The sequence below is a fragment of the Capra hircus genome, chromosome 1 (genome assembly GCF_001704415.2).
Source record: "Capra hircus breed San Clemente chromosome 1, ASM170441v1, whole genome shotgun sequence".
Lineage (NCBI taxonomy): Eukaryota > Metazoa > Chordata > Mammalia > Artiodactyla > Bovidae > Capra > Capra hircus.
The window spans coordinates 129,683,662-129,709,570 of NC_030808.1; the positions used below are offsets into that span (position 1 = coordinate 129,683,662).

General features: G+C 44.4%; 2 protein-coding genes across 2 annotated transcripts; one reads left to right on the forward strand and one right to left on the reverse strand.

Annotated features, from left to right (window-relative positions):
- Positions 2,315-16,013, reverse strand: LOC102190822 (proline-rich protein 23C-like). The gene is made up of 2 exons (XM_018050571.1): positions 15,965-16,013; positions 2,315-3,201 (listed from the first exon to the last, which is right to left on the reverse strand). Exons 1-2 carry the CDS (start codon positions 16,011-16,013, stop codon positions 2,315-2,317), a joined length of 936 nt encoding a protein of 311 aa, XP_017906060.1.
- Positions 15,847-16,906, forward strand: LOC102191084 (proline-rich protein 23B-like). The gene has a single exon (XM_018050580.1). It carries the CDS (start codon positions 16,121-16,123, stop codon positions 16,904-16,906), a length of 786 nt encoding a protein of 261 aa, XP_017906069.1. The 5' UTR covers positions 15,847-16,120.

Below are 25,909 nucleotides of genomic sequence, written 5' to 3' on the forward strand. Positions count from 1 at the left end.
ACAGACTCAAAAGTAAACAAATTAGTCCATATAAACTAGGAGAGGAAAGGATGCAGGGGCAAAAAGAAGTGGGGTGAAGTCCTGCAAACTAGCATGTACTGTCCAAACAGGGAATGACTGCCTTGACTTTGTAATAAGTTGTACAGCCCCAGGATCAGGAAAGATGAATTGCTAGTAGTCCATCTTAATCTAATCTAAATGGTGAATCATCTCCACTTTAATAAATAACCCAATCAAACCATCAATACGTTAACCCATCCATCAAACCCTAGACCCTACCCTTCTGGAATGCTCTTCCCCATCCATCTTCAATTCCTAAGACCTACCATGCGCATTCAAGGTTTCCAATACCTGAAGCCCCAAATTCCTCTCTTTGGCTCTTCTGCTAGGTTTCTCCACGGACTCCTAAAGACTTCAAATTCCCAGTAGCTGCTTTATGTCCCCACAAATCAGGAAATACCAACAGCTGAAATACTCTGACAAAGTCTCTATCCTCAAGCACAGAGACACAAAACAAGACTGAAATTTTCAGGATCAGAAACACTACAAACCATCATTTCAGTACTAGAACACTTACTTACAAATCACATAGAGAGAGCTCCTGCTTCGTGATAATGCTAAAAGCACTTCCATTGACACCAGGCATGAGACCCTGGAAGCCCCTACCCAACCCATAGTTCTGCCCTTGACAAGGAATATCCAATCAAAAGATGAAGGAAAAGATAAGAGGCAGGTAAACAATACAAAGACACAATACTCTCATGATTTGGAGATACTTTTGTCTTTATTGGTCAGGCAGGAGAATCTATACATAAACCATGGCCAACATGAAGTTGCTTTTTAGGATACCAAGTCAATCTAAGAACCAACTGTCTCTAAGTGGCAGTCACAATGGATAAAATACATGTGGGGTCTTCTTTTATTTTTTATGAGGCTAATTACAATACTCTTTCATTCTCCCAAACATCAACATGAATCAGCCACAGGTATATATATGTCCTCTCCTTCTTGAACCTCCTTCCCACATCCCACCCATTCTACCCCTGTAGGTTGTAACACAGTATGGGATTTGTGCTCCCTGTGTCATACAGCAAATTTCCCATGTGGGTGTTTTAAAATAATTCAAAACACAGAATCTGGAGAATTATAGACTTTTGCATGACAGCAGATTTCTAGTATAAAAACAATGGGAAACAGTGGGCTTTAGGGGAGGGAGTCACAAATTTTAAAACCCACAAACCCAGTACAGAATTCAACGATTGCCAACCTCAGCACTCAGAAAGAGGAGGGCGCATGATCTCTCTTCACAGTTTTGTGTTTGGTATCTACCAAACACTTTGTCCACACTCTTCAGTTGATATTGCCTAGATTGAACAGACACACAAACACACAGGGAATGACAGGGGCCATCCAGAAAAGTTCACACTGCACAGAAGTTCTCGTAAATTATAATGGACATTAGGGACAAAATCTTACCAACAAGAGATTAAATATTACTCCATTGGCTGGAATATGAGGGGAAGGGGCAGAGGCGGGTGCCTGCGAAAGCATGGCTTTTGAGAGAAAAGGTGTTGGCACTTGGGTTTGAAGGGAAATTGGGGGCAGGGTGGGGTGGGGTAGAGATACTGCAGAGTGACCTCCCTAGAGAAAAACCTAAGCAGCTGTCTGATCTTCTGAAAGCAAGCTGTATTTCAGGAGGCTTTTCTTTGTCCTGGTGAGTTTCTTGCCAGTGTTCTACTCAGCTAGATGCTGATTTTGCAACTGATGGAAAATTCTTCAACACAGTTCAGTTCAGTCACTCAGTCGTGTCCGACTCTTTGCGACCCCATGAATCGCAGCACGCCAGGCCTCCCTGTCCATCACCAACTCCCAGAGTTCACTCAGACTCACTCCATTGAGTCAGTGATGCCATCCAGCCATCTCATCCTCTGTCATCCACTTCTCCTCCTGCCCCCAATCCCTCCCAGCATCAGAGTCTTTTCCAGTGAGTCAGCCCTTAGCATGAGGTAGCCAAAGTACTGGAGTTTCAACTTCAGCATCACTCTCTCCAAAGAAATCCCAGGGCTGATCTCCTTCAGAATGGACTGGTTGGATCTCCTTGCAGTCCAAGGGACTCTCAAGAGTCTTCTCCAACAGCACAGTTCAAAAGCATTTTGAACTGATTTTGCAACTGATGGAAAATTCTGCAACACAGCAAGCATCCAAAACTCATCTGGCTCTTGAGATGCTTGCCAGTGGTCAACTGCACACGGAGCCCTCATCGGAAGACTCTGATCTGGTCCCCAGCCTGGCGGTGGGTGGGGATGGAATCAGTTCATTGCAAGATCAGGCTTCTCCGTGCGTTGCAAGGAGGACCCTGAGGACGCTTCGGGTGCTCCACGGGTCCAGGACTAGGAGAAGGTGGTAGAGGTTGAAGTGGGGATTCGTGGAAGGCCTCCTGCAGGTGCAAGTCCAGGTAATCGTCGTGGTGAGAAGAGCCTTTCTCTGGACTAAGGTTGGTCTCTTGACGCCGGGGCTCTAGGAAGGAGCCCTGCAGCTCTGGGTCACGGAGAACAGAGATGGGGCTGCCTGTAGCATCCATCCAAGGCCGCGGGAAGTTGGTGTGCAGGTCAGCGTCGTCCTCATTGGCCTCTTCTTGGAAGGCGATTTCTTGCACAGCTGGGCAGAATTCAGGCTCCAGGGCCATGTACTCGCCGGGAAGGCTCAGGACAGCAGCCGGTTCCAGGATCTGTACCCTCGGCGCTTCCACATCCGAGTCCAGGAGAGCCTCGGGGACCAGCATGAGGATTTGATCTCCGAGAGACACTTGCACCATGGACATGGAGTCCGGCTCCAGCAGCAGGTCGACGTGCTCTAGAGGCAGGTGCAGGGCAAAGCCAGCGGGCACAACCAGCTGGGCCGTGGGCGGGCACTCTATAGGGGGCTCCATCCCGTCGGTCAGGCTGGGTCCCACCTCGGACTCGAACTCCGGCTCAGGCTCAGGCTCAAATTCGGACTCGGACTCCGGAAACTCCAGCTTCTCGGTTCGGCGGCGTTTGGCTGGGCCGGGTCCTCCGGCCGGCGGTCCCCACAGATCGTCAGGGGAAGCGCTGGGACTGCGGGGCCGGCTGCCCATCACAACGACCGAAGGACGGCACACACGAGACTTGACAGAGGGCAACGAGGCGCTCGGTCCTGCTCGCTGTGACAGGTCTCCAAGACCTGTAAGGCAAACCGGAGGGGGCTGGCTGGGGCGCAGGACCTGGTGATGCTGAGCGAGTCCTCAGATATCGCAGCCGCGTTCAGCGCTTCAGCTGGTCACCGAAGCCCACTCCTTGGCGCAACCACGGGCGATGGCCAGTGTTGTTGCAAGTGAGGCCAGCGCATCCCGCACCGCAATAAATACATCCCTGCCCCTAGGCTCCGCCCCCTTCCAGGCCCCGCCCCGAGAACTCGCTGGACCTAATCAGCCTGATTGACAGCCCTGACTATGACTGATAATTCACCTTAGAGAACTACCGCTAGAGAACTACCCTAGGATTACCGGGTCCCCAGATGATTCTGCTACTCTAAGGTTAGGCGTCAGGGTCACGTGCTTTGGTTTCCAAAAGCGGACCTCAGAAGCAGAAAAACTTAACCAGAAATCCTACTCCCTATAGAGTCCCAAGGAACTCTAGGTCCCTACTCACACTGACTCCCCGCCCCAGGCACGTCCTGGCCCCTTTTATTTCGGCCCCAGCCTGGGGTTGAGTCTGGGATGGCATCCTGAAGTCTCCCTGGGCCAACCTAGTCAGGGGCGGTCAGATCCTCCAAGTGAAAGTGAAGTCGCTCAGTCGTGTCCGACTCTTAGCGACCCCATGGACTGCGGCCCACCAGGCTCCTCAGTCCATGGGATTTTCCAGGCAAGAATACTGGAGTGTGGTGCCATTTCCTTCTCCACAGATCCTTCAAGCGGGGTGCAAAGGGAAGGGGCTCTTGGAACAGAGGAGGTTATCAGCATCTGCTGCAGGATCAACTTTCCCTTCTATCCTTGGAGCAGGTCGGTGCTCATGGAGAGAGTTCCAACAACTGAACCAAAGGTTCACACCCTCTGCTAGGACAGAAACTACACTCAAGACGTGGAGCTTTTAGAGCCCAAAGGACAGATGATGGAAATGTCAAGCACAAGGAAGAACCCATCTGCCCAGGATCCAGGAACCCGCATAACTGCACCTGATCAGTCAGCAGGCTCAAAAGGCAAAGCCTTTGATCCACATATCATGGGAAAGGTTTGCCTATGGCACCCATCCTCCTGCCCAAGCATAGGTGTGGCTCAACTTTCTCTCCAGTGTTCACAGTGGGAAAACACCCCACATTGTCTTTGGAATGCAGAATACTGTCACAGGGTTGCATACAAGAGGAAAAGACCTCTCTGCCCACTCCCTCTCCTTTCGGCACATGCTGGCTCACTTTTATCTTTTCACACCATAGCATTTCCTGTGTATTCTCATTTGTAGAGTAGCATTGAATTCCTTTCCGCAGAATTTTATTTATCAAGCCTCTCTCCAAGGACATTGAACCTAGTGGTCTGTGATGAGTGGGCACAGGCATCTTCTGGCCAATCAGGATAAAGATTCAGATTCCTGGCCGGCTACCCAGGAATACAGAACAGAATTCCTGCAGTAAAGGACCCTGGAATTCAGTGTAAGCCCCTCACCAAATACGTCATTGGATGCCAGTGTTGAAAGTCAAAACACTTCTTTCCTTTCAGTATTGGAGTGTTTCAGGTACCAGGGTGGTGGGTCTTCAAGGTCAGAACCCTGCTCTATGGTAACAAAGGCAACATGGATACTCCAAAATCCATGGCCAGCCTTCAGCGTTTGCCATGGACTACTGCTGCTGCTGCCAAGTCACTTCAGTCGTGTCCAACTCTGTGCGACCCCAGAGACGGCAGCCCACCAGGCTCCCCCGTCCCTGGGATTCTTCAGGCAAGAACACTGGAGTAGGTTGCCATTTCCTTCTCCAATGCATGAAAGTGAAAAGTGAAAGTGAAGTTGCTCAGTCATGTCTGACTCTTAGCAACCCCATGGACTGCAGCCGACCAGGCTCCTCTGTCCATGGGATTTTCCAGGCAAGAGTACTGGAGTGGGGTGCCATTGCCTTCTCCATTGCCATGCACTACTGGTCATAATTGGGTCTCATGGCTGAAACTTCACTATCCCTGGCCAAAGGTCAACAGATTCCCCTGAGGTGATGTTTCAGGTGTAGGTGCTGGCAAGGTGCCTGGGTGCTGGGTTCACAGAGGCTCTGCTGGGATCCCGAGTTCCCATGGGGTGAAACTGAACACAAGAGGCACCAAACTATAATTCCAGGAGATGGAAGCAGACCTATGCTTGTATTCTTTAGAAAGAGGTTACTGAGAGCTAGATGTGGGAGCTTTAAGCAAGGGAAAGTAGGGCCCATGGGGCCGGAAGCTGGAGACCAGAGTCTGGTTGCGGTTCCTAGGAGCAGGGAGGGAACATCTACCATAAAGCTGAAGCATATTGCAAGCAACCTTTGAAAGTCCCATGCCTCTCACCTCTCCTTCCCTCGGAAATAGGGTTTCCATTCAGGAGACTGGAGGGTGCAAAAGACACAAAGATGCCAAAGCTCCCCAGGACACACTCAAGGGTTCAGAGCCTGTGATCTGGTGAGGAACAGGGCCCTCAACTCAGTTGCTCCTGTCCCTGCTTGGTGCCATCTCAGGTGGGCTCTTCTCTCAACCTTAGCACTTTCACATCTGGGCTTATCATTCCCTCCAAAGAAATCCCAGGGCTGATCTCCTTCAGAATGGACTGGTTGGATCTCCTTGCAGTCCAAGGGACTCTCGAGAGTCTTCTCCAACAGTACAGTTCAAAAGCATCAATTTTTCGGCGCTCAGCCTTCTTCACAGTCCAACTCTCACATCCATACATGACCACAGGAAAAACCATAGCCTTGACTAGATGGACCTTTGTTGGCAAAGTAATGTCTCTGCTTTTGAATATGCTATCTAGGTTGGTCATAACTTTTCTCCCAAGGACTAAGCATCTTTTAATTTCATGGCTGCAATCATCATCTGCAGTGATTTTGGAGCCCCAAAAAATAAAGTCTGACACTGTTTCCACTGTTTCCCCATCTATTTCCCATGAAGTGATGGGACCAGATGCCATGATCTTCGTTTCCTGAATGCTGAGCTTTAAGCCAACTTTTTCACTCTCCTCTTTCACATGGAAGAGGCTTTTTAATTCCTCTTCACTTTCTGCCATAAGGGTGGTGTCATCTGCATATCTGATGTTATTCATATTTCTCCCAGCAATCTTGATTCCAGGTTGTGCTTCTTCCAGTCCAGCATTTCTCATGATGCATATAAGTTAAATAAGCAGGGTGACAATATACAGCCTTGACGGACTCCCTTTCCTATTTGGAACCAGTCTGTTGTTTCATGTCCAGTTCTAACTGTTGCTTCCTGACCTGCATATAGGTTTCTCAAGAGGCAGGTCAGGTGCTCTGGTATTCCCATCTCTTTCAGAATTTTCCACAGTTTATTGTGATCCACACAGTCAAAGGCTTTGGCATAGTCAATAAAGCAGAAATAGATGTTTTTCTGGAACTCTCTTGCTTTTTCCATGATCCAGAGGATGTTGGCAATTTGATCTCTGGTTCCTCTGCCTTTTCTAAAACCAGCTTGAACATCTGGAAGTTCACAGTTTGCGTGTTGCTGAATTGGGACAGCCACTATGTAAAGCAGCATAATTGTTCCTCCAAGAACTACAGGAGAGACACTGTGTCACCCATACATTCCATTCCTGAGTATACATCCAGAAAACAACAAAAACTGTCCTTAGAAGTGAGCCATGAACCCAGATGTTGATAGTACTGGTACAGACAATAGGCAAACATGGAAGCAACCCTAGTGCTCATCCACAGAAAATAGATACAGAAGAGGAGAAACACACACATACACACCAAATGGAATATTACACCGCCAGGAATAAGAGTGAATTTCTGCCATCTGCAGGAACCTGGACGAACCTAGCACCACTAACATGTTTAGTGATATAAGGCTGACTGAGAATGACAAATACTGTATGATATCACCAACATGGAATGTGTAAAACAGAATATGGATGAATGCAGGTGCAACAATGAAACAGACTGAAAGATAAACAAACTAGTCCATAACAACTAGGATAGGAAAGGGGGCAGGGACACAAATAGGTATGTAATGAAGATCTGCACTAGGTATTGTTCCAAACAGGGAATGACTGCCCTGACTTTGTAGTAAGTTGTAAGGCCCCAGGATTGGGAAAGATGATGAATCACTTGTAGTTTATCTTAATCTAATCTAAAAAGGTGAATCACCTCCACTTTAATAAATAACCCAATCAAACCATCAATGCATTAACCCATCCATCAAACCCTAGACCCTACCCTTCTGGAATGCTCTTTCTCATCCATCTTCAATTCCTAAGACCTACCATGGGCATTCAAGGTTTCCAATTCCTAAAGCCCCAAATTCCTCTCTTTGGCTCTTCTGCTAGGTTTCTCCATAGACTCCTAAAGACCCTCAAATTCCCAGTAGCTGCTGTATGTCCCCACAAACCATGAAATGCCAACATTTGGAATAATTTGACTAAATCTCTGTCCTCAAGCACAAAGACACAAAATAAGACTCTGAAGGTTTCAAGATCACAAAGACTACAAACTATCATTTCAGTACTAGAACACTTACAAATGACATAGAGAAAGGTCCTGCTTCATGGTAATTCTAGAGCATTCCCACTGACACCAGGCATGAGACCCAGAAGCCCCTACCTAACGTTCTGCCCTTGACAAGGAATATCCAATCAAAAGAAGGAGGAAAGATAAGAGGCAGGTAAAGAATACAAAGATACAACACTCATGATTTGGAGATATTTTTGTCTTTATCAGTTAGGCAGGAGAATCTACCCATAAGTCATGGCCAACATGAGGCTGTTTTGCAGGATACTATTTCAACCTAAGGCTTTCCTAGTAGCTCAGCTGATAAAGAATCTGCCTGCAATGCAGGAGACCCCTGTTCAATCCCTGGGTCAGGTAGATCCCCTGGAGATGGGATAGGCTACCCACTCCAGCATTCTTGCTTAGAGAATCCCCATGGACAGAGGAGCATGGTGGGCTACAGTCCATGGAGTCACAGAGTCAGACATGACTGAAGGATTAAGTAAAGGTCAACCTAAGAACCAACTGTTTCTAAGTGCCAGTCACAATGGAGAGAACACATGTGAAGTCTTCTTTTTTACTTTTTATTGGAGGCTAATTACTTTACAACAGTCTGGTGTTTGTTTTTTTTTTTTTTTTTCCTGCCAAACGTCAACATGAATCAGCCACAGGTAAACACATGTTCTCTCTCTCTTGAACCTGCCTCCCGCCTCTCACCCAATCCCACCCCTCTAGATTATAACAGAGCACTGGATTTGTGCTCCCTGTGTCATACTGAAAATTCCCCATCGGGGTATTAAAATGATTAAAAACACAGAATCTGGAGAATTACAGACTTTACATCAGGACAGATTTCTATTTTAAATATATATCAGAATGAAACAATGGGAAACAATTGGCTTCAGAGAGATGGGGTCACAGATTTTATGAAAAATCCACAAACCCAGTAACAGAGTTCAACCATTTGCCAACCTCAGCATTCACAAAGAGGAGGGAATGTGATTGCTCTTCACAATTCTGTGTTTGGTATCCACCAAATACTTTGTCCACACTCTTCAGTGGATATTGGCTACATCCAACACACACACACGGAAGTATAGCAGTCATCCAGAGAAGCTCACACTGGGCTGTGGTTGTCATAAAATAGCATGGACACTAGGGACAAAATCTTGTAAACAAGAGATTAAATATCACTCTATTGACGGTGATATGAGGGGAAGGGGCAGAGGTAAAGTGCCTGGGAAAGGACAGCTTTTCAGAGAAAAGTTCTGGGACTTGGGTTGAAGGGACATTAGGAATGAGAGTGGGATAGAGCTACTTCAGGGTGACCTCCCTAGAGAAAAACCTAAGCAACTGTCTGACTGTCTGAAAGCAGGCTGTATTTCAGGAGGTTTTTCTTGCCCAGAGGAGCTTCCTTACCAGCATTCTAGTCAGCTAAATGCTGATTTTGCAACTGATGCAAAACCCTGCAATGTAGCATGCATCCAAAAGTCATCTGGCCCTTGCGATGCTTGCTGGTGAGCTATGTACAGACAGCTATAATCAGAAGATTCAAATCTGGTCCCCAAACCTGTAGGGGGTGTAGTTTGAGAGGTCAGTTCATTTCAGGGTCAGGCTTCTCCGTGCCTTGGGCGGAGAATCTTGAGGGCACTGGAGGTGCTCCACGGGACCCAGAGTATGAAAGGGAGGTAGAGGTTGGAGGGCAGAGTCATGGAAGACCTCCTGCAGCTGCAAGTCCAGGTGGTCATCATGGTGAGAAGAGCCTCTCTCTGGACTAAGGTTGGTCGGCCGAGGCCAGGACTCTAGGAACGAGCCCTGTGGGTCTGGGCCACAGGGAACAGAGATGAGGCCTCTTGCAGCATCCATCCCAGACCACAAGAAGTCACCATGCAGGTCCATGTCATCTTCACTGCTACCTTCCTGGCTGGGAGTTCACTTCAAAGAACTACCTTTAGAGAATTACCTTACATTTACTGGGTTCCCAAATGATCCTGCCACTCTAAGGCTAGGCATCCAGGTTCACATGCTCTGGTTTCCCAAAGTGGACCTCAGAGGCAGAAAAACTTTACCAGAAACTTTACCAGAAAACCCATTCCCCACTGAGTCCCAAGGACCTGGGGATCACTACTCACACTGACACCCAGGAGCGACCAGGCCTCTTTTATTTCGACCCCAGTCTGGGGTGAGTCCGTGATGGCAACCTGAAGTCTCCCTGGGCGGAAACAGTCAATGATGGTCAGATCCTCTGAGCAGGGTGCAAAGGAAAAGGGCTCTTGGCACAGAGGATCTTATCATTAGTCGCTGCAGCATCAACTTTTACTTCTATCCCTGGAGCAGGTCAATGCTCATGGAGATAGCGCCATCAACTGAACAAAAAGTTCACTTTCTCCACTTGAACCAAACCTATACCCAAGAGCAGAGCTGTCAGAGTCCAATGGACTGATGATGGAAATGTCATGCACAAGGATGAGCCCAGCAGCCCAGGAACATAGAACACATAGAGCTGAGTCAGACCAGCCAGGATCCTCTCTAGGTCATGCAGGACACAACACCTTTGATCTAAGTGTCACTGGAAAGGCGTATCTATGCCCCCAATCTTGTGGCCAAGGGAGGGTGTGGCTCAGCTTTCTCTCCAGCGTTCATGGGGGAAACTCCCCATACTGACTTTGAAATTGGGAATACTTGTGTGTGGTTGCTGATGACAGTGAAACCACTGTTTCCACCCCATCCTTTCAGCCCACACTGGCTCACTTTGACCCTTTTCACACCATTGAGTCATGTATACTCTTATTCTTAGGGCAGCATCGAATTCCTTTCCACAGAATTCCATTTCCATGAGGCCTCTCTCCATGGCTATTGAACCTAGTGGTCTGTGATTGGCCGACAGTGGAATCCTATAACCAATTGTGGTAAAGCTTCAGATTCTTAGCCCACATCCCAGAAAAATGCCTCAGAATTCCTTCAGCGAAGAACCCGGGAATTCAATGTAAGCACCTATCAGATTTGGATAGGAGTGGAAGATCATGCCACTTGTTTTCACTCATATTTGGAGGCATTCAGGTACAAGGGCAATGGGTGATCATGGTCGGAACCCACATGGTTGGTGACAAGGAAACAGGGAAACTCAAATTTCCATGGCCAGCATTCATGGGTTTGCCCTGCACTACTGGTCAAAACAAGTAGTTTTGCCACAAGGACTTTCCTTGTGGCTCAGCTGCTAAAGAATCTGCCTGCAATGTGGGAGAACTGGGTTTGATCCCTGGTTTGGGAAATTCCCCAGGAGAAGGGAACAGCTACCCACTCCAGGATTCTGGCCTGGAGAATTCCATGGGGTCACAAAGAGCTGGACACAACTGAGTGACTTTCACTTTCACTGGTCAAAACTGGTTTGCATGGATGGAACTTCTGTGTTCCTGGTCAAGGGCAAACAAGTTCCCTTGAGGTGGTAATTTAGGTGTGGTGGTGGTAGTTCAGTCGCTAAGTCATGTCTGACCCTTGCGACCCCATGGACTGTAGCCTGCCAGGCTCCTCTGCCCATGGGATTCTCCAGGCAAGAATACTAGAGAGGGTCGCCATTTCCTTCTCCAGGGCATCTTCCCAACACAGGAATCGAACCTAGATCTCCTGTTTTGCAGGCAGATTCTTTGCTGACTGAGCTATGAGGAAAGCCTGAGGTGCTACTAAAGTATACAGGAGCTGGGGCACTGAGGCCAAGCTGGGAGCCTGAGTTTCCACGGGGTGAACATGGACACCAAAGGCAGCAACCTCTGTAATTCCAGGTGATGGAAGCAGACACCATGTTTGTGTTCTTGAGAAAGAGGATACTGAGAGATGGGGGAGTGGAGCTTAAAGCCAGAGAAAGTAGGGACCATGGGGCCAGGGGTGGGGTCTGGGGTAGGGGAGGCTAATGGTGGTTCCGAAAAATGGGAAGGAACACCTGCTTTAACACAAAGCATACTGCAAGCCATCTTCAATGTCTCACCTCTCTCACCTCTGGCTCAGGGAGTAACAGGGATTCCATTCAGGAGACTGAGGGTGCATGTGCCAGGTTGCAAAAGATACAAGGACAAACCTAAAACTTTCCAAAACACAGGCAGACATTTGGAGCTACTGGACTGGTCAGAATGGGACCCTCCACCTGGTGGCTCCTGTCCCTGCTTGTGCCATCTCAGTTGGGCTATTCTCACAAACTCAGCACTTTCATATCTGGGCTCATCATCACTGCCCTGGACTCGGGGAATCCTCACTGCCAGTATCCCTCCCAAGGGAATGTGGTCCTCTCTTGAGACAGACAGACAGGAGAAGAAGAGGGGAAACAAATACCTCTGTGGAAAAAAGGTCATTGAGGACAAACACACAGCTAACATCAGACTCAAAGGAGATCTTCCTTGCAGGGTGCAAAAGGAAAGGGCTCTTGGTACAGAGGATCTTGGCAGCAGCTGCTGCAGGATCAACTTCTACATTGATCCCTGGAGCATGTCAGCACTCATGGAGAGAGTTCCATCAACTAAACCAAAGGTTCACTTTCTCCGCTTGGACCAAAACTACACCCAAGAGGGGTCACAATTTGGAGTAACTGTTAGTGAATCATGTTCATTTGCCTTACAAGCAGGAAGTCAAACTCTGAGACACGGGAGATTTGCAGCAGAGAAAGGGTTTATTTTCAAGTCATTCAAGCAAGGAAACGAGAATAAACCTCAAATCCATCTTGCCAAAGGCCAGGGGTTTGTAACATATATGGGATAAAGAATTGGGGTGACCTGAGGCATAGAGAGGATGGGAAAAGGTGACTAGAAATAAGAAAAAGATGAGATATTGTCATTCTGGGCAGGTGCAACTAAGCTACATGCTGTTTCATAGGATGCATGTTCAGAAAATGATGGCATTAGTATTTTCTGAGGGTGGAGTTTTTGGCCCTCTGACTTCAAAAGGTCACTGATCAAACACTCTCCCAAGCCAAGAGGAGAATTGGTAGTCCCAACCAGTCTTAATCAGCTGGAGTTCAAACAGAACAATAGCTGACTCCAATTTCCAGAAAAAAAAAAAAACATGGGGAAACATCTTAAAACTCTTACATCAGAGGTACTGATAAACAGGGGTCTTGAGGAGATCTTGTAACTTATTCTTTAGGCTACATGATGCTTGGAGGATATCAAGTTCTGTAAAAACAATTAAGTTGAGCTTGACCAGTGAAGGCAGATTACAGTTTACTATTAAGTTATAGTCTTATGCAGTGGTCCCCAGTCTTTTTACCACCAGGAACAGTTTTTTAATTTATTTATTTTAATTGGAGGCTAATTACTTTACAATATTGCGGTGGGTTTTGCCATACATTGACATGACTCAGCCACGGGCGTACATATGACCCCCATCCCAAACCCCTTTCCCACCTCCCTCCCCATCCTGTGCCTCTGGGTCACCCCAGTACACTGGCTTTGAGTGCCCTGTTTCATGCATCGAACTTGGACTGGTCATCTATTTCACATATGGTTAATATATGTTTCAATGCTATTCTCTCAAATCATCCCACCCTCACCTTCTCCCATAGAGTCCAAAAGTCTGTTCTTTACATCTGTGTCTCTTGTGCTGTTTTGCACATAATGTCATCATTACCGCCTTTCTAAATTCCATATATATGTTAATACACTGTATTGTTTTTTTTTCTGACTTACTTCATTCTGTATAATAGGCTCCAGTTTCATTAGAACTGACTCAGATACATTCTTTTTAATAGCTGAGTAATGCTCCATTGTGTATATGTACCACAACTTTCTTATCCATTTTTCTGCTCATGGACATCTAGGTTGCTTCCATGTCCTAGCTTTTGTAAACAGTGCTGCAAGGAACCACTTTTGTGAAAGACAATTTATTCATGAGACGAGGTTGATGGATGGTTTGGGGATGATTCAAGTGCATTACATTTATTGTGCAGTTTATTTGTATTATTATCATATCAGATCATCAGGCATTGGATCTCAGAGGCTGGGGACCTATGGAATGGATCTAACTGATGACTGCAAAATCGGTTTCATAACGACAATGTCAAGAGTTTGAGTCAATGAAGTAGGAAGGAGGACAAAAGCACTGAAGGGGAAGAGAACTAAGAAGCCAAGGCTGGGGGAGAGGGGGTGGTAAGGGGCAAGATCCATGAGAATATTAAACTCACCACAAATTACAACAGATGTGAAATGAGTGAGAATTACAGTGAATCAAGTGTTAAAATATTTGAAGACTCTGATACACACACGTGTTACACTCACATTTGATAAGTGACTGGTATGTAGTATGACTGAACCTCAATTTTTTAAACAATATTTTGTTTATTTACAGATTATGATAATACTATGAAGGCCATAGAGAGAAGGATGATATAAAGAGTAAGTCAAGAATGCCATTTCAAATAAAATGGCCAGAAATGCCCTTTTCAAGAAAGTGCGGTCTGAATTGGTCTTTGAAGAAGAATCACTGCTGCATAAAGCTGGAGGAAGAGTTGAACCCTAGCTTTTTAAAGGTTAAAAAAAAATAGAAGGTAGGTATACTTCAAAGAATTAGATATAATATTGGCCAATAATCATGTGGGAAAATGATCCACCTTCATTTGCAATCATAAATGCAAAATGAAAACAGTGAGATAACATTTTACTGTACTAGGCTGGAAAACAGGTAAGAGTCTGTTAATAAGAAATCTTCACAAGGATGCAGTGAAATGGAAACATACTCTGCTCACAGGAATGCAAACTGTGAAAAATATTTTTGGGAAAAAAAGAAGGAAGTTATTACCTATTAGCTTGAAAAGGCACACATAGAATCAATTAGTACTGCAGTCCTACGTGTATGTGATCAACACATGAGTTAAGAGTTCATGATTTAAAACCAGATAAGTGTGCATTGGATGCCTACATCTAACATCTAACTAAGTACATACTAACTTTTAAAACTTACTTGACTACTCTGAACTTCAGGTGTTGTGGAGACAGAAAAAAAATCACTTTTTTTCAAAGACGGCAGGAAGAAACTTTGCACTTCATAGATATATGTCGTGCTTTGCTAAGTCTCTCAGTCTCCTCGGACTTTTTGCGACCCCAGTGAATTGCAGCCCGCCAGGTTCCTCTGTATGTGGGGATTATCCTGGCAAGAATACTGGAGTGGGTTGCCATCACCTCCTCCAGGGGATCTTCCCAAACCAGGGATCGAACCCAGGTCTCCCTCATTATGAGCAGATTCTTTACCGACCGCACCACCAGAGAAGCCCGTTCGTTTATGGCTTAGATTGCGGTGATAGTTTCACCACTGTATAGTTATATACAAACTCAAGTTGTATATATTTAAAATGTATAGCTTTGTGTATGTCAATCATACCTCAACAAAGTAGTGGGCTCACATTTGAGAAAACGATTGTTTTTGAAAACTCAGTAAAATGAGTGATACATAATAAATACTCAATAAAACAACTTAATTATCCCAAGACAGTTTTATTTTTTAACAGCCTTTTACCTTTAGGAAGAAACTGCCACAAATATTTTATTTAATATTAAGACAGAACTTTATCTAAACAGATATGAGTATTTTCTATTTACTCTTCAGAAACCAAGCTTTAAAGGATTTTCATGGAGCATTTAGACAGGTCTGTTTTATGCTGCCAAGGAGGTGGTCTATTTGAGTGGTTGTCTTTCTCTCTGTGTGTGTTAGTCACTCAGTCATGTCCGACTCTTTGCGACTCCATGAACTGTAGCCCTCCAGTCTCCGCTGTCCATGGGATTTTCTAGGCAAGAATACTGGAGGGGATAGCCATGCCCTTCTTCAAAGGATCTTCCCGACCCAGGGATCGAACCAGAGTCTCCTGCATCGCAAGCAGATGCTTCACTGAGTTACCAAGGAAGCCGACCATGGTTTCTTTCTCTACCATGCCTGAAATCAAAGGAAAACATTAACTTAAAGGTAACTAATATCTACAGTTCTATTATTGGTGTATCTTTCCCGCCCCCCCGCCAAAAAATGAGGCACACAAGTATTCCGCCCCCTGGAGGACTATAAAAGTAGTTCCTTACTGTGACCTATCAACTACAGCCCTGACTATTGGGCAGCACAGATACCGCGAGTTCTGTGGGGCGGGGCCTCCGTGGGTGCGGGGCCGCCGAGGGGCGGGGCTTAGCGTGACATTTTACGACGAAGATTCCACTGGCGTCACTTGCAATATCTTTGGCCGTCTGGTGCACTGACTAATCGGTGTGAGGTGCTGAAGACTAGAAGGCGAGAGGCTCAGTCCAGCGTCCGACGCCGATACCCTTGAAGCCTGGACTGCAAGACCGGAGCTCTGAGGACTCGCCCACCATCGCGCCGTCCTGCGCCCCAGCTGGCCCGCACCGCGTCACAGCGTGCAGGACTGAGCTCCTCGCTGCCCTCTGCCAGGCCCCAGAAGTGCCGTCCTTCGGTCGAACTGATGGGCAGCAGGCCTCGAAGCCCCGGTGCCTACTCCTCTGACCGATGGGGAAACCAGGCCGGAGAACCCGGCCCTGCCAAGCGCCGCCGAACGGAGGAGCGCGCGCGCCCCGAGTCCGAGTCCGAGACGGCGCCCAGCGTCGACAACCTGACAGGATCTACGGCTGCGGGCGCGCTGACACGCCTGCTGGTTCTGCCCGCTGGCTGTGCCCTGCATCTGCCCCTGGACGACGTAGATCTGGTGCTGGAGCCCGAGCCCACGTCCGTGCTGCAGGTGGCTCTCGGAGATTTCATCCTCACACTGGTCCCCGAGGCCCTCTTGGGCTCGAGGGTGGAAGGCCCGTCGGGACAGGTCCTTGAACGGGCTGCTGTCCTGAGCCCTCCCAGGGAGTACACGGCTCTGGAACCGGAATTCTGCGGAGCTGTGCCAGAGGTCGCCTGCGAAGAAGAGACCAACGGGGACGACGCCGACTCGGGCTCTGACTTCCTGTCACCAGGGATGGATCCGGCAGGCGGCCTCATCGCTGGGCTCCGCAGCCCAGACGCCAGGGTGTGGCGCTCCGACGCACAGGGCTTCTTCCCAGAGTTCTGGCCTCGGGCGCCTAACCCTAGTCCGGAGAGGTGCTCTCCTCACCACGACGACCACCTAGACGTGCACTTTCTGGAGCCCTTCCCTGACTCACCACTCCAACCTCTACCGCCCTTTCCAAGTCCGAGCCCTCACGAGCGCCCCCCGCGCCCTCACGGTCCTGCGCCCAAGGCTCGGAGATGTCTGTTTCCAGAATGAACTACGATCTGGTCCACAAGCACACAATTGCAGCTACCGTCCTGGCGGCCCAATGGACTTCCCAGTGTCCTTTACATTGAAAGCCCTACAACCTGGAAATTAAGCATCTCATGTGCCTTGTACCAACAATTTCTTTTTCCCTTCAGACTGCCTGTAGTGGCAGGAGAAGACGTCAAGAAGAGAAAGCAGATTCTAGACCTCATCTTTGAAATGGAAAATCTGTCCAGAGATACCAGACAATGTGTTTTCTGACGTCTGGACTTTTTTACGCATCATTCTCAGGCCTCTCCATTCCCCTTCCTTTCGCATCAGTTATTTTCTCGCAAATTCTACTCTCTCTCGCACCATACGGTTACTACGCTATTGCTCCCCCAAACGGGAAATTGCTGGGGATTTCTCATGTTGTTAATTTCCTTCTTTATATGTTTTCTCATGAATTTATAAAGATATTTTGCCAGAGCTTTTCTCTTTCTTGGTGTTTGGAGTTGCTCCCTTGGAAAACTGCAAAATAGTATGATGGCTGCCAAACAGAGCATGATGTTTGTTCTTGGCTTCCTCTTAACCTGAGGAAGTTCGCTTCCATTTAGAATTCTACCTCAAATTTTTTCTTATATCAAACTTCTTTTAAAACATTAATTTATTACCACATTTGCTTCACATTTTTATGAGAAATAAAATCTAATGGTATTTATATATATGTTAATACTGTTTATATACACCAACATGCTTTGCCATTTCTTCTCTACTATTTTATTCTTACATTCCACTCTCAAAGTCTAGCCTCAGTTTTCTTGCTGAAGAATATCCTTTAAAAATTGTTCTTCCCAGTATATCATATTATAGTAAACTATCTTGGTTTTGTAAATCTCAACGTTTTTATGTAGCATACTCTCCTAAGTCTCTTATTACTGAAAATGTTTTATTATATATTCATTCCTAATTTTAATGTGACATTAAAGTACTTTAAAGATAACAATTTTGCTATTTTTATTGAAGTACAGTTCATTTACATTGTTGTGTTAGTTTCTGGTGTACAGCAAAGTGATTCAGATATATATATTATTTTTCATATTCTTTTCCATTATGGTTTGGGGCTTTCCTGATAGTTCAGTTGGTAAAGAATCAGCCTGCAACACAGGAGACCCTGGTTTGATTCCTGGGTCAGGAAGATCTGCTGGAGAAGGGATAGGCTGCCCACTCCAGTATTCTTGGACTTCCCTAGTGGATCAGCTGGTAAAGAATCTTCCCAGAACACCTGGGTTCAATCCCTGGGTTGGAAAGATCCCCTGGAGAAGGGAAAGGCTACCCACTCCAGTATTCTGGCCTGGAGAATTCCATGGGGTTGCAAAGAATTGGACACGACTGAGTGACTTTCACTTTTCCATTATGGTTTATTACAAGATATTGAATATAGTTTCACTTTTCCACTATGGTTTATTACAGAATATTGAACATAGTTCCCCATGCTATACAGTAGGACTTTATCGTTTATCTACTTTATATATATAGTAGTTGTATCTGCTAGTCCCAAGTTCCTAATTTATCCCTCCCCCACCCACTGTCCCCTTTGGTAAGCATAAGATTGTTTTCTATGTCTCTGATTCTGTTTCTGTTTTGTAAATCCATTCATTTGTATCATAGTTTAGATTCTACATATAAGTGATATGATATTTGTCTTTCTCTGACTTATTTCACTTCGTATGATACTCTCAAGGTCCATCCATATTGCTGCAAATGGCATTACTTCATTCTTTTTATGGTTGAGTAGTATTCCACTGTATACGTATACCATATCTCTTATCCATTCATCTGTGGATGGACATTTAGACTGTTACCATGAACACTAGGGTGCCTGTGTCTTTTCAAATCAGAGTTTTCTCTGGATATTTGCCCAGGAGTGAGATTGCTGGACCATACGGCAACTGTTTTTAGTTTTTTTAAGAAACCTCCTGGGCTTCCCTTGGGGTTCAGTGGTAAAGAATCTGCCTGCCAATACAGGAGACATGGGTTCAATCCCTGGTCTGGGAAGACCCCACATGCAGCAGAGCAACTAAGCCCTTGTACCATAATTACTGAGAGTGTGCTCTAGATCCCAGGAACCACAACTACTGAGCCATGAGCCACAACTACTGAAGACCCTGTACCTATAGCCTGTACTCCACAACTAGAGAAGCCACCCAAATGAGAAGCCCACTCACCCCAACTAGAGAAAAGTCTGAGCAGCAACGAAAGACCCAGCCTTGCCAATAAATAAATAAATAAAAATTTTAAAAAGGAACCTCCATACTGTTATTCATAATAGCTGTACCAGTTTACATTCCTTTCAACACTGTAGGAGGATTCCCTTTTCCCCACACCCTCTTCAGCATTTATTATATATAGACTTTTTAATAATGGTCATTTTCACTGGTATGAGGTGATACACCATTGTAGTTTTGATTTGCATTTATCTAATAAGTAGTGATGTTGAGCATCTTTTCATGTGCTTTTTGGCCTTCTGTATAACTCCAGTACTCTTGCCTGGAAAATCCCATGGATGGAGGAGCCTGGTAGGCTGCAGTCCATGGGGTCACTAAGAGTCAGAGATGACTGAGCGACTTCACTTTCACTTCTTACTTTCATGCATTGGAGAAGGAAATGGCAACCCACTCTAGTGTTCTTGCCTGGAGAATCCCAGGGACGGGGGAGCCTGGTGGGCTGCCGTATATGGGGTCGCACAGAGTTGGACATGACTGAAGCAACTTAGCAGCAGTAGCAGCATGTGTTCTTTGGAAAAATGTCTTTTTAGGTCTTCTGCCCATTTTTTGATTGGATTGTTTGGGTTTTTGTTACTGAGTTGTATAATATGTTTCTATATTTTGGAAATTAAGCCCTTGTCAGTGACATAAGTTGCAAATATTTTCTCCCACTCTGTAGGTTTTCTTTTCATTTTCTTTATGATTTCTTTTGCTATGCAAAAGCTCATAAGTTTAATTAGGTCCCATTTGTCTATTTTTGCTTTCATTTCTATTGCCTTGAAAGACTGACCTATGAAAACACTGCTATGATTTATGTCAGAGAATATTTTGTCTATGTTCTTTTCTAGGAGTTTTATGGTGTCATATCTTAAAGTTAAATCTGTAAGCCATTTTGAGTTTGTGTATGGTGCGAGGGACTGTTCCAACACTGATTTACATACAGGTATTCTGCTTTCCCTAAGTCACTTGCTGCAGAAACTGTCTTCTCTATTATATATGCTTGCCTCCTTTGTCAAAGAGTAACTGACCATAGGTATCTAGGTTTATTTCTAGGCTCTCTATTCTGTTCCATTGATCCATATGTCTGTTTGCCAATACCATGCTATTATGATTACTGTAGTTCTGTGTTACTGTCTGAAGTCTGGGATGGTTATGCCTCCAACTTTGTTCTTTTTTCCTCAGGATTGCTTTGGCAATTCTGGGTTTTTTATGGTTCCAAATAAATTTTAGGATTATGTGTGTTCTGTAAAAAATGTCATGGGTCATTTGATAGGGTTCCCATTAAATCTGTACTTTGCTTGGTAGTATGGCTGGTTTCACAATATTAATTCTTCCAGTCCAAGAACACAGGCTATCTTTCCATTTCTTTGAATCATCTTCAATTTCCTTTATCAACGTTTTATAGTTCTCAGCATGTAAGTCTTTTACCTCCTTGGCCAGGCTTATTGCTAAGTTGTTTTTTTTTTTTTTTAGCCCATTTTAAAATGTTTTTTTCTCCTTTGGCATCCTGTAGTTTGACTGTAACATATCTAGAGGTAGATGCTATTTTTATTTGGCTTGATGGGTTTAGTTAACCATCAATATGAGAAATTATCTTGCCTGAACGTCCACAAAATCTTAGGCTCTGTCTCTTGTAATAACCCACATATACCTATATCTGGCTGAGCGCCGAAGAATTGATGCTTTTGGACTGCAAGGAGATCCAACCAGTCCATTCTAAAGGAGATCAGTCCTGGGTGTTCTTTGGAAGGAATGATGCTAAAGCTGAAACTCCAGTACTTTGGCCACCTCATGCAAAGAGTTGACTCATTGGAAAAGACTCTGATGCTGGGAGGGATTGAGGGCAGGAGGAGAAGGGGACGACAGAGGATGAGATGGCTGGATGGCATCACCGACTCTATGGACGTGAGTTTGAGTGAACTCCGGGAGTTGGTGATGGACAGGCAGGCCTAGAGTGCTGTGATTCATGGGGTCGCAGAAAGTCAGTCACGCCTGAGAGACTGAACTGAACTGAACCCATATCTGGAAATCCAATCAGTCAAATAATGGCACTGCTCAATCTCCCATGACTCTTAACATCTTAAGATCATGTGCTGTATGCCTTATCAATTCCAACTTTCTATTTTTAAATCCAATTAATCCTTTCATCAAGTTCAGTATTCTGTTTATACTTCCACAAGAATATTTATTTCAAAAAATTTTGTCAAGATTTTAATTCCTTTATTCTTTTTCAAAACTTTCCCATTTGGCATTATAAACTCCTATTTTTGTTTCATAGATATTATTCTACCCTTTATGTTTTGAAATTTTTAAAACATTAATCAATGGCTCCCTTAATTCAATTTCCTCACAGGTAAAATCTCCTATTATTTTTTGTTTTACTACTTTGGATTGCCCCCATGTACTTGGTAATTTGACTGGTGGGTACATTTTGAGTAAGAATTCATTTTCTACATCCCAGTTATATTTTTTTATAGTTTCCACTTTCTAGTCGACCACAACTCATAGTCAAGGCTTTTGGAATTCTAGAAAGTCACAGGTTTAATCCCCAAGCAATTGTGTGTCACAAATCACAACTGGCATTCAAAGTTTCAGTTATATTTCCTGATCAACCACAGGTACAATCTTGAAATACTGTCTCTTCAATCTCTCATGATTGGCAATGGGCTATTTTCAGCCCCTTCGAAGGAACAGAAATCCCCGTTCCCATTACATGTTTTAGTTTCAGTGCCACAAATACATCAAGATATCAGCTATCCATTCAGAGATTGGATTTTCTATTCTATTTCTGGTCCCTGAAAACTTGTGTCTTTCTTTTTAGAGTAGACATCTCTATTTAATATGCTTTAATATTTCCTATCATTGTTCTCTGCCTCCAGTAGACGAAATCTTCTGTACTACCATCTTGTCCACAATTCAACAATCCATCCTTCTTATGCAGTATAAGATAGCATCTTATCAGACTCAAATCCCAGCCTAATTATCTGGTTATTGTAAAGAGAGAAGATGGCACTCTTTGCAAAACTATATCTTCTATTGCAAGAGCCTCATAATCTACATTGGAGATAACTGAGGGCATCAATTTTTAGTAACATGTGAACCAAAGAGTCCAAAATATCCTCAAGAACACTCTTGAAACTGATGGATAAAACTTATTTTAATATTTTTATTCTTTATGATTTTTTAAAATATGACCTTTTTAAAAAATTTTAGTTGCACTGGGTCTTTGTTGGGGCATGTAGGCTATTTGTTGTGGTGCACAGGCTTTCTCTAGTTGCAGCACATAGGGGGTTTCTCTTGTTGCACAGGCTTAGTTGCCCTGCAGCATGTGGGATCTTAGTTCCCCAACCAGAGATCAAATCTGCATCTCCTGTTTTGGAGTGTGGATTCTTAACCACTGGGCCAATAGGAAAGTCCCAGAAAAAAAAATGCTTTAATATTTTTAAAGGCATAATACAGCTAGTAATAATGTAAGGTGGCTTAAAACTCAACATTCAAAACACTAAGATCATGGCATCTGGTCCCATCACTTCATGGGAAACAGATGGGGAAACAATGGAAACAGTGACAGACTTTATTTTCTTGGGTTTCAAAATCACTGCAGACAGTGATTGCAGTCATGAAATTAAAAGATGTTTGGTCCTTGGAAGAAAAGCTATCACCAACCCTCACAACATATTAAAAAGCAGAGATATTACTTTGCCAACAAAGGTCCATCTAGTCAAAGCTATGGTTTTTCCAGTAGTCATGTATGGATGTGAGAGCTGGACTATAAAGAAGGCTGAGTGCCGAAGAATTGATGCTTTTGAACTGCGGTGTTGGAGAAGGCTCTTGAGAGTCCCTTGGACAGCAAGGAGATCAAGCAAGTCAATCTTAAAGGTAATCAGTCCTGAATATTCATTGGAAGGACTGATGCTGTAGCTGAAACTCCAATACTTTGGCTATTTGATGAAGAACTAACTCATTTGAAAAGACCCTGATGTGGGGAAGGATTAAAGGCAGGAGGAGAAGGGGATCACAGAGGACGAGATGGTTGGATAGCATCACCAACTGGATGGACATGAGTTTCAGCAAAGTCCAGGAGATGGTGAAGGACAGTGAAGCTTGGTGTGCTGCAGTGCATGGAGTCACAAAGAGTCACTCACAACTGAGTGACTGAACAACAACAAAAATGTAAGACAAATCTTCCAAGGCCAAAAATTATGACATATCTGAAACCCAGGCAGGAAAGTAGATGCTAAAACAAGAAGGTACCCCGGGGGCACCTATCATTTATGATGACCTAGAGCTTTGGTTTTAATGGCCAATTAATGAGGGAGAGAAAATAAAAGTCAGTGGTTACAAAGCCCTGAAAAAAAAAAATCCCAGGCTTCAGAAAAAAAAATTTCCTCCAGTAGGTAATCTAACAAGCAAAAGGAAAAAAAAAAAAAAAAACACTTCATAATACAAAAGGAGATGGGACATAAATGTACCTGTCTCAATCTTGGATCAAGGTAAAATGAAACAGAATAGCAGGTAGGGGAAGCTGACAGTTTATTAAGAGTTGAAGATATTCTCTGGTAGATGGTTAACCTGGCAAATGTAAAACTAATTTTCTCAGAGAATATACCTTATACTCACGGCTAAGTATATTCTCAGTGATGACCTTCCAGTGATTCTAAACTCATAATCCAAAATCAAATTATTAATGAAATAAACTACCATAAGTAAGAAAAAATGAGAAATAATCCAAAACAAAGAAAAGGAAGACCAGTTCCTCAAATAACTGAGATTGATGAATTATCATATATAAAATACATTAAATAAAATTGATATGTTTTGACGACACAAAAGAGAGCAACATAAGTGTAGCTAAGACAAAATATCAAAGATATGGCAACTCTAAAAGGAAACTAAAGAAAATTCAGTTCAGTTCAGTTCAGTCACTCAGTTGTGTCTGACTCTGTGACCCCAGGAACCACTGCACGCCAGGCCTCCCTGTCCATCACCAACTCCCGGAGTCCACCCAAACCCATGCCCATTAAGTCGGTGATGCCATACAACAATCTCATCCTCTGTGGTCCCCTTCTTCTCCTGCCTTCAATCCTTCCCAGCATCAGGGTCTTTTCCAATGAGTCAGCTCTTCGCATCAGGTGGCCAAAGTATTAGAGTTTCAGCTTCAACACCATTCCTTCCAAAGAACACCCAGGACTGATCTTCTTTAGGATGGGCTGGTTGGATCTCCTTGCAGCCCAAGAAACTCTCAAGAGTCTTCTCCAACACCACAGTTCAAATGCATCAGTTCTTAGGCACTCAGCTTTCTTTATAGTCCAACTCTCACATCCATACATGACTATTGGAAAAATCATAGCCTCGACTAGACGGACCTTTGTTGGCAAAGTAATATCTCTGCTTTTAATATGCCGTCTAAGTTGGTCATAACTTTCCTTCCAAGAAGCAAGTGTCTTTTAATTTTGTGGCTGCAATCACCATCTGCAGTGATTTTGGAGCCCCCCCCCAAATAAAGTCTGACACTGTTTCCCCTGTTTCCCCATCTATTTCCCATGAAGTGATAGGACCGGATGCCATGATCTTTGTTTTCTGAATGTTGAGCTTTAAGTCAACTGTATCACTCTCCTCTTTCACTTTCATCAACAGGCTCTTTAGTTCTTCTTCACTTTCTGCCATAAGGGTGGTGTCATCTGCATATCTGAGGTTATTGATATTTCTTCCAGCAATCTTGAATCCAGCTTGTGCTTCCTCCAGCCCAGCATTTTTCATGATGTACTCTGCATATAATTAAATAAGTACAGTGACAATATACAGCCTTGACGTACTCCTTTTCCTATTTGGAACCAGTCTGTTGTTCCATGTCCAGTTCTAACTGTTGCTGCAGGTCAGATGGTCTGGTATTCCCATCTCTTTTCTAGGGATTAACTATGTAAACATGGAAGTGAGAAATACAAGAATGGGTTAAACAATTTTAGACAGAATTGAAAATGGAAACACTAAACTAGATAAATCATCCATAAAGCTTTTGCACAGTAAAGGAAAGCACACACAAAATGAAAAGACAACCCACAGAATAGGAGAAAATATTTTCAAACAAAGTGATTAACAAGGGGTTAATCAAATCTCCAAAATACAAATAGCTCATGCAGCTCAATTCCAAAAAATAAACAATCCAATCAAAACATGGGCATAAGACCTAAACAGATATTTCTCCAAAGAAAAAATAACATAGCCAAAAAGCAAATGAAAAAATGCTCATATCACTAATTATTAGATAAATACAAATCAAAACTACAATGAGGTATCACTTCATATGGGTCAAGAATGATTATCATTCAAAAGTCTACAAATAATAAAAGCTGGAGAGGGTGTGGAGAAAGGGGAACTCTCCTCTGGCTGGTGAGAATGTAAATTAGTATTGCCACTATGGAGAGCAGTATGGGGGTTCCTTAAAAAAATAAAAATAGAACTACCAAGTTAAGTTAAGTTAAAAGTCGCTCAGTCGTGTCCGACTCTTTGCCACCCCATGGACTGTAGCCCACCAGGCTCCTCCGTCCATGGGATTCTCCAGGCAAGAATACTGGAGTGGGTTGCCATTTCCTTCTCCAGGGGATCTTCCTGACCCAGAGATCGAACCCAGGTCTCCCGTATTAGAGGCAGACGCTTTAACCTCTGAGCCACCAGGGAAGCCCTAAGAACTACCAAATGATCCAGCAATCCCACTCCTAGGCATATATCTGGAGAAAACTAATTCAAAAAGATACATGCCCCCCAA